The 10,101-nt window shown below is 37.4% G+C and overlaps 1 protein-coding gene across 1 annotated transcript; it reads right to left on the bottom strand.

Annotated features, from left to right (window-relative positions):
* Window positions 1–1,764: 1,764 nt before the first annotated feature.
* LOC104615754 (probable global transcription activator SNF2L2) lies at window positions 1,765–3,664 on the bottom strand (the record flags this gene model as incomplete). Its single annotated transcript, XM_010287285.1, has 3 exons — window positions 1,765–1,938; window positions 2,163–2,336; window positions 3,538–3,664. Coding segments are annotated over 3 exons (475 nt in total), but the record flags the coding sequence as incomplete, so codon positions are not given.
* Between the last annotated feature and the right edge of the window lie 6,437 nt (window positions 3,665–10,101).

The raw sequence follows: 10,101 nt of genomic DNA, 5'->3' as shown, positions 1-10,101 counted from the left end.
AGGCCTGCCAGCTCATGAGCAAGAATCCTTAATCGCTACCAATGAAGGACAATATGTGGAATATATTCAACATTCCTTAATAGGTATGAGTTTTACACTCAGCACATTTTCCTAGACCACACCAAGAAACCGAGAGATGTTTGTAAAAACTCCTAGTACGTACCTGCAAATTCAAAATTTATCACAACTGGACTAAAACTAAAAAGGCAAAATACCCCAACTAACATAACACAGTTTGCTTTTGCAGATGGATTTAATTGAGCAGTAGAGGCTCTGAGTGTATCACCCCAAACTGAAAATGCCTATGAAGCGCTGTATCTATGGTAAGAGCTTAACCACAGCCCTTATGACAGAGTCTTAGGACAAAGCACTGATATTATGGAAGCATTGGTATCCTGTGCCGCTTCTGGACATTCAAATCTACTTCATATTTTTCAGCAGTGGACATCTTTGTTATTTATCTTACTACATGTTACACTGACATAAGCTCAACCTCATGATGTACAAAAATATTTCTAAAAATATCAAGATAGCTTTTTTTAATCAGCTCTTTTTTCTCTAATAATTAACATCTTTACAAGTTTGTAAGATAGACTGCTGGCAATTATCTCTAATTATAAAAAAGCTCTATAATGCTGATTACTATATAATTTTAATAAATGTTCTAGGACCTAAACATTTGTTATTCTCTTATGCAAGTCCTTCATTTGCATTTTACATGGACTTTTACTTCCAAGTTTTTAGAATTTTTATATTTAATTATTTCTACATTTTGCTTTATGATTTTTAGAACCGAACTGTTTGGTCCTCATTCATGGTGGGAACAGATTCTGGACAGGGACTACAGTTTTGCTTTACATCTGCACCCGTATTAGGTGCTCACTGGTTTCTACCAGCATGTTTCAAAGTAAGCATGTCAATTCCCATTCAATTTTATGTTGGTAAAGCGTTAATAAAGTGTTAAAAAAGAGGTAACCAATGTCTTAAAGAAATTTTTCCAACCCCAGTTGCTAACATACTTGTACACAGTCATTAATCTGTCTACACTTTAAATTCCAGAATTATTTTAACTCCTGAAATGTAGGCAACCACTGACTGGTTCCATAGCATTCTGAAAAGACATGGTTATACACCAATCCATTCTACTCTGTCCTCAGAATGCCACAACTGATATTGTGCAGTTGCAAGGAAGGGGAAACTATGAAACAGCAAGAAGGAGTATGGTCCTGGAGCATTAATGGCTATTAATTCTCAAGATACATGCATTACTGCTATTAGTTATGTATTTTCACATGTGAAATCAGCTTAATGTAAAAGTTGTGAAGTAATGCCATGAACAAATTAATCATATCGACTCTTCGAAACTAGAAACCTAGAAATAAAACATAGTCTGGTATTTATACAATGGGCCAATACCCCTGCAATTGTATAACAGTATTAGTGTATTAAGTTAATGAGATCAAGTGATGCAATACAGAAGTGGCTGTCCTAAGTTTTCATGCTGGTAGAAAAAACAATTATTCTTACCAGAACATTAAAGAAGGAAGTAGCTATAAGTTAAAGTGAACAGTGTCCCACTTACTGCCATCATCAGAAATACATGTAATCAAACTGCAGCAGTTTTAGATTTATACTTTCTGTACTACAGAGGCTTTATTCTGCAAAGGAAATACATGAGTGCGGCTGAGACTGTATATGAAATATTGGAAGGATACAGTATGTAATTTTAACTAGAATAACCATATTACTTCCTCTACTCCTTACCATTAGTCTCCTCATTCTTTCTTTCTCGATTCTCTCAGTTTCTTTTTTCTGCTCACGCTCAGTGTTGGCATGCCAAGTTGCCACAGCTTTAGAAAGTTTCTGAATTTTCCCAGCAACTGACCGGTGGTATTCTTTAAAATCTTTAGCATGCTGCAATATGCTATTCAGGTACTCCTAGAAGGAGAAACAAGTTAGTGTAGACACTTGGAAAACACAGGATTTGCAATCAGGAAAACAAAAGTTCTAACCTTACCATTTTCCAATTGCTTATCACAAAATTTTGATGTTTTTTCATCTTAGAAACTTCAAAGGTAAATAAAATATATAATAGAGAAGATCCTCAGAGCAAAGCAATGTGCCTTTCTGTCACAGGGCAAACAGCAAACAAGTTAAAATACCTGATGCTTCTGCCTACGCTTCCTCTCTTGTTCTATCTTCTGCTGCTTCTCAAGCTTTTCTGTCATACGGGCCTCCCTCAAAGTCTGGCGTTTGCTTCGTTTGTAGGCTTTGGAGTTCAGTGCTGTCTCCAGCGTTGTGTCACGACGCATGCAGGCTACTACCTCTTGTCTTAGCTACCAGTGGGGAAAAAACACTTTAAAAAAATAATTTTTAATACACGGAGGAACAACTTTAACACTGGTATGGCACATTTAACAGTAACAGTCCAGAAGATGTCCCAGCCTATGCAGTTGCAGCAGCTATGTCTGTCTCCCTAAACAAATCTCAAGTCTCCACAGGATGCCCAAAAGTGTTAATCACTCTTAACCATCATTTATTTCTTCTTTGCAAGATACTGCAATGACTGCCCTGCTACAATGAAAGGGGCTAGCCAAGATGTTACACCATGAAGTAAAACACGAATGAACACCACACGTAGCATACTTTCTAGAGCTGGATCTGAACACAGCTGACAACTTGTTTCATTGCCAGCTGCACAGGTAACAGCAGGGAGAGGTAAATGTTAAGGGCTTGGAGCAGCATCACCACAGTCCCAGCAGTACAGCAGGGAGAGCCTGCTGCTTTTCATCTCACCTCTGACAAAACTTTATTAGAAAGAAGTGCCAAAGGTAGAGGGAAGGACAATTTGGACATCATGATGATGCAACTACTGCCAAAGCTTCTGTCAGGAAGTACTTTTGCTTGACCTGCCAAATTGCATCTTTGTTCTTCCAAACTAGCTGAAAAAGCCAACAGCAAGAGGCCCGTAAGAGTCTGGCAGTGCAATTCCTTTTCTGAAATTCATTTGCTGATACATGCACTCAACATCCAACTTTTATCTTATGTATGATCTTGTTATGCTTAATTTTCAAGTCTGTGTGCTGTAGTGGAAATGCTGAAAACAGATCACAGAGATATACCACATGCAAGACCGACATACAACTCTTCCTAAAACAAGGGGACCCATGACAAATATGACGTATGTCCAGAAAGAACCATCTATTAGGATTTGTGTTGAAAAAAATCAGCTTGCAGCCTGTCCAGCTCCTGTTTTACTTTTGTGCCAATGATATGTTCATTATGAAAGACACAGTTCTATGGTTGCACTTTAGACTGGAAAATAAAGCAGGAAGTGAAAAACACACTTGTACATTTTTATTAACAAAACAAAATCTAAGCTACATTTCTGTGACTTGATTATTGGTCAAGTTTGCTTTTATACAAAATCTGCTTAGGCTCACTGTAGCTGCAAAATCTCTTGCCAGTTTACTCTTTGTCACATGAACACGTTTGGCTGTGACCTCTATGAAAATTTCCTGAAGCAAAAGGCATTACCTGGCGCTGGAAATTCAGTAACCTAAGTGCCTTCAACTCCACTGTAGCTTTGGTTCGCAGATCAGGAGGCAGAGAACCAGGCAAGTTCTCCAGTTCCTGGATTCTGTGAGCAATTCGAGCCTGAAGCCTGATTAAATAGAAAATTGGATAAGACACCAGGAGAAATCTGTAAGTGGTTGTCAAAATTATGCAGTAACTACACAGCATTTTTTCTTTTACTAATTGTTTCTGAACTAACAGGTTTTTGCAGAGATGACATTAGGTACCCTTTTCCACTTTGAAAATAAATTGTCAAATAATGAAAACACTCCTTGGACCTTTTTTCAATTTTGACTAAAAGTATATGCATGAAAAGAAATTTGGGAATTTTATTTTACTCATACTATACAGGATTCTGTTTTTAAACTTCCTTGATGGGTATTTTTTTTATGCACAGTGTAGTCAGTGATAACACAGACAGAACTTACCTTAATATCTGGAATGCTACTTGCTTATTTTATTGACAAATTAAAAGTTCATTAGTAAAGTATTCACACTTACATAGTTGTTACACTATAAATCAGATTCTATTTCACTCTTCCTTTACAAGTTCCTTTTGCATTCATTTGCAAATTCAAGAGAGAGAGAAAGAGAGAATAATGGACAAGCCAGACAGAACTCATCTTTTTCTTTTTTTCACATTGAAAACCAAGATCACAGAGCTAACAGTTAGATACTTTTTGTGTTTTTATTTACAAGTAAGTACTTCTTTGAAATGAGAATTTTACTAAGGCACTAAAATAACAGATCCCAAAATTTTAAGTTATCCAAAAGCTGCATCTGAGTTCAAACTGAAACAGTGCCCTCCATTTCCCACATGCTTTAGGAAAAAAAACAACAGAACAACCAACAAATAAAACCCAACCAAAATCAAACACACACTCCCAAAACCAGAGAGTCCTCTCTCTCCCAAAATCAAAAACTGAAAGGCCCAGGAACAGTAAAGTATCTCATCTGCCTGTACTACACAGGACCCACAAAATTTCCTTTTTTTTTTTTCACATTAGGAAAAGGTGTCTGCTGCTGTTTTCCCGCAATGAGGACACTGTAACTGCCATGAAGGGTGAAAGAAAACACTTTCTCTAGGGCTTCTTCACATACAGTGATTATTCTTCCCCTGCCCTTTTGCCCCCTCATCACTCCACAGTATTAGCACAGTGATATAAACTCTCACACACTCGGCACATCAGCCTCACAGCTGGAAAGCAGACCATACGTCTGGCAAAATGGCTACACCTGATATATGGAGCCAGAACAAATAAAAATACTAGTATCTCACAGCAACTGCATGCATCATGACTTGTATAATCTGAAAAGCAACTGGAATCACTTGTACAGTTGCAGACAGTATCTATTCTGTAACAGCACTCCTTCCTAAAACTATGCATTTTTTTATATTACCAAAAGACTTCTTAAGTTCCTGGAACAACAAGAAGAAAATAAAGCTGCATTACTGCAGAAGACTAACTTAGTATCCTCAAAAGAGGAAAAATTTGAAGAATACTTAAGTTAGTTAAGTTTTTCATATAGACTGAAAAATAAATCAGGAAGGGTTACTTCCTAATAAAAGAAAATTCCACTGGAAGCTACGGATACTGTCCAGGCCCACAAAAGTTCATGATTCTTGCAGGAAAATTATTCGTTCTGAAAATGACATTGGCGTATCTCGTTCTTTCAAGTGTAGGTACTACACTAAAAGAAGTCCACATTTTGTACAACTTCACCTGTCACTGTGCATTCCAGCTATTAAGAAGAGTTTTTAGTGTACTTAAGGATGCAAAATCTTGAGAATTAAGAAGTTTTCTTGGAGACTGGATGTACTACAGTATATCCATACAAAAAAACAGGTAAGATGCACAAAGAGAATACTGTTCTAAATCACTGATGGGTGCTCTGCCTGTTGCTTATTCACACATGGATGTAATCATGCACCACAACTATGATTTATTACTCTATTTCACTCCCCAAATAGCTGCAATGCTTCTCCTGAAACCATAACCTACATAACAGTTATAGTTAAATCCCAGTTTCACAGATTTAAATAAAACTTTAGGCGTGGAGTCACAACCTTTCCAAACTTCTTTTTTTGAGCTGTGAACTTAGTAAGGCAGCTGAATACTGAACATATTTTCAATTTTTTTTCTGTGACCACTGAATGCTCCTTCTTGTACTATACAAGAGGATGGGTACAAAAAGTTAACCTAGGTTACTCCCAATATATCTTATGGTTTTAGGTAACTAAATGGATGAATCCCTGTGCAAACAAACATGAAGTGAAACGTTCACTTACTAGTTCTGCCAGAACTAGCTTGTTACTTTAACTCTAGGTATAAAATAGGCTTAAGTGCCTGCTGACGTAGAAGTTTACACAGTAGAAATTAGAGCCAAAGCTGGACTGGGGTTTCTATTTCTATTGTATAAATTATTAATAGAAATCCAAATATACAACTTTCTTGAGATATGACTAAACATAATGCAAGCTTATACAGTGTATTTATTATGTCCTTTCATCACACTAAGCAGTCCACCCCCATATACACAGTGCTAATCATCTTGTTTGTTTTCCTCAACTCAGGTTTATAGAAAGGCTGATCAGGAATAAATGCAGATGAAATTTTATCATTGAATTATAAGGCAGGTTAGTATTGCCAGGATAATTTTTCCTCCAATTTTTTTCCTCCATATGTTGAAATGACTGCAAAAACAGAAGTCTGCACTGAGCTACAAATAATGACACTTCTACAGTTTTGTGGTGATCACCCTCCTCTTATAATCCAGCCAGAGGGATGAAACAGAGAAAAAAAAAAACCCAAACAGTATTTCTAAGTCAGTACAGATACTACCTCAAAAAACCCTCACTGAAAATCAAGTCTATCCTCTATTAAAATAAAGCCCTGGTCAAAAAAAGTTTGAATACTAATGAAAATCTACAGTACGCATACGGAACTATAATGAAAAATGGCAATCAGATAGGTTACATATAAGTAAGCACTTTTAAGTATCAATTATATTGCCTAGGGCATTGACAGTAGTAGTAATAGTCCTACTTCTTTGTTAAGTAGTCAGTAGGATTTTCGAAAGATTTTCCTGACAGACATCCCAACTCAAGTGAATGCAACAATTACTTGAGGTGTTTCCTACCACAGCCACCTTCTAGTCTTTAAAAAGAAAGACTACAGTTGGCTGGACTATTGCTATCTTCATGAAAAAATACTAACAGCTATTAGGTAAACAAACCCAAAGAAAAAAGTTTCACAGATGCTTTTCACAAACACTTGAAGGATATAATCTCACCGTCTAAGTGATTTATTTTATTAATCTTTGCAGTTCAGCAATTTATCTTCATCCATGCAGGAAGTGGTGCATCTACACATCTCTGCAAAACAAGTGATTCACACCTCTTCCTTATTAACTGGGGTCAACAGCAGAGGTTATGCTTGCACATTCAAACCTGTCTGGCATAGATGCATGCAGTAAGCCATGAAGATATGTAAGAGACTTTGCAGATAACAGAAAGAAACCACAGACAATCTACAGGACACTAGCAAGTGTGAGTTTTTTTTAATTAGCAATGAGAAGGTGGAAAAAAGCCCTTCCACATAATAGAACAACTTTAAATTACACACATTATTAGCTTTAAGATTAGCTTATTCAGTAAGATTAGAAAGCAACACTTTATTTTGAAGAAAGTGTTACGGAGAGTTTTATAAAAGCATGGTATGAATTTTCCATTCTGGCCAGATTTCAAGAAACACAACAAGTTTAACAGTTCTCCACATATGAATAACTTAAACGTCTTATATTAATAAGAATTTTAAATATATACGTTTCTTTTTATCCACCTTTAGTCACACAGAGATTAACAATTATCATATAATCTCATCTCAAACCAACATATGCTGCAAACAGCTTCTGAGCACAACCATGTGACTTTGACAGTGACATTAACTCTCCATTTTCTTTCTCTTTGTTAATATAAGCTGGAGCCTTTTTTTATAATCAGCTCAAGGCTTTTCAGAGAAAATGCAATCTGCCGATTTTTCATTAGATTTAAAGCTTTTTCAGATCCTGCCATATATTAATAGGTGCATTACTGCTTCTCCATCTGTACTCGTCTATTTAACACATAGTTAATGAATAGGAATGCTATACTGTACTTCTAAGTGCCTATTTGATGAATTTTTTGATGAAACAAACCACGTAGCTTCCTAGTAACAAGGAAAGGAAAAAAGAATTGCTATCACTGAAAAAAAAAAATTAGATATAATTTTGTAACAGCAAAACCCAAAGTATTTCACGTTTACCATATTAACTTTTTGGCATGTAGCTCATGAATTAGCACTAAATTACTGTCTCCCCAAGCAGCACACTTCGCACCTTTAGTCCAAAACCACAATGTTCAAGGTCACTGTTGTGATTTAACCCTGGCCAGCAACTAACAACCACACAGCCACTCGCTCACTGCTACCCCTGCCCCTGGTGGGATGGGGGGAGTAATTGGAAGGGGAAAGGAAGAAACAAGCTCATGGGCTGAGATAAAAACAGTTTAATAATTAAAAAGAAATATTTTTTTTAATTATAAGGAAAAGGGAGAAAAAAATACAGAGAGAGGAAAACACAACTCAAGACAAGCAATGCAAATGAGAACAATTGCTCATCAGCAACTGACCAATGCCCAGCCAGTCCCTGAGCAGCAGGCCCACACCAACCTCCCCCCCAGTTTTACTGCTGTGCATGATGATGTGCTATGGTATGGAATATCCCTTTGGTCAGTTGGGGTCAGCTGTCTCAGCTATGTCTCCTCTCAACTTTTCATGTACTCCCAGCCTACTCGCTGGTGGGATGGTGTGAGGAACAGAAAAAGCCCTGACACTTTCTAAGCACTGCTCAGCAGCAACTAAAACATCACTATTTTCATCACAGCCCCACACAAACCACTATGAAGAAATGTAACTCTATCCCAGCCAAAACCAGTACAATCACTGAGTAAACCTAATCTGTAATTTTCAAGAATTCCTAAGTTAACCAGATTCAAAGCTCATACTTTCCCACAATAAGGCAATATACCAAAATTTTACCGTTTGGGTTTATCTACATGTTTGAAATATGAATCCCTAAAATACCTATGTGATAATTCTGCCTTTTGATGAAAACGAGCAATTCAAACAGTTTTCTAAGTATTTCAAAGTATAATGCCCCTTCATTAAAAATGTTAAGTACTGAGAGATCTCAAGAGACAATTGTTTCATAAAGCTTTCACTAACTTCACTGTCTCAGGATACAAATGTTTATATTGGCTTTTTTTCTACTCCATTTCTATGAAGAAAGTGTGAATACATCATGTTACTGTATTAAACTTGCCTATACTAAAGCTAAGTCTAACACTGCCCAAAGCACAAAAGCTGTTAAGCTGCTTTTTTCAAAGCTTTTGTCTGATATTACTCATACAGTTTTAAATAATGAAAAGAATTCCAGAAGTTCTAAGCATTCTGGTACACAAAGCAAAACCAAAACCAAATTCCAGCAGTGTTCAACATTAAAAAAGTTTGGATCATTATCTATGTGCTACCATAAAAAATAAGTAAGAACACCCTTCTGCTGCAGAATCCCTATCAAACTTCCACCTCGCTTACTCTGCCAAGAAGACCAGGGTATTTAGAACTTAACGGATATGCTGTATCTGCAACTGGTTCTCCACCTCAGTAAATGCAACACTGCTATTTTCTGCCACTCCTCACTGCCCTCCATTTATGCATACCAAAACAAAGCAGTTTGGCAGAAATAGTGCAATGGAGCAGGGCTGGAAAGGCAGGAGGAGTAACAATTTGAGGTTAACTGATGCAGAAAAGGTTACATTATACTGGCCACATGATTCTTGGCTCAGGTTACTGCTACAATTCTTCACTCAGAGCAACTGTGAAACTGTGGAATGCTGTGTTCTACAGGCTTCCTGAAGAAGATGTTAGAAAATAGTGATTGCTCATGCTCAAAGAGCTATGGCCATTCAGTCATAGGTAAAAAAGTAAGGTCATAGTCAAGGTGAAAAGGGTAAGACTGACAGAATGACCACAACAACAATGCCAATAAATTACTTAAGCATTATCTTATGCAAAAAGTAAGAGCTTCTCTGGGATTCTGGATGTGGCACGACAACCTAAAATACTTCATGGTGTTTCCCCTTCTGGGGAACTCCAGGCCTGTCAGTCTGACTTAGGTCCTCGGGAAGGTTATGCAGCAGATCATCCTGAGTGTCATCACACTGCACATACAGGACAACCAGATGATCAGGCCCAGTCAGCGTGGGTTTATGAAAGGCAGGTCCTGCTTGACCAACCTGATCTCCCGAGATGACAAGATGACCCGCCTACTGGATGTAGGAAAGGATGTGATGTTGTCTACCTGGACTTTAATAAAGCCTTTGACACTGCTTCCCACAGCATTCCCCTGGAGAAACTGGCTGATCGCGGCTTACACAGGTGGGCTCTTTGCTGGATAAAAAAACTGGCTGAATGGCTGGGCCCAAAG

Source organism: Phaethon lepturus, unplaced genomic scaffold, assembly GCF_000687285.1.
Source record: "Phaethon lepturus isolate BGI_N335 unplaced genomic scaffold, ASM68728v1 scaffold7990, whole genome shotgun sequence".
NCBI lineage: Eukaryota > Metazoa > Chordata > Aves > Phaethontiformes > Phaethontidae > Phaethon > Phaethon lepturus.
This window is presented reverse-complemented; position numbering and strand designations above follow the sequence as displayed.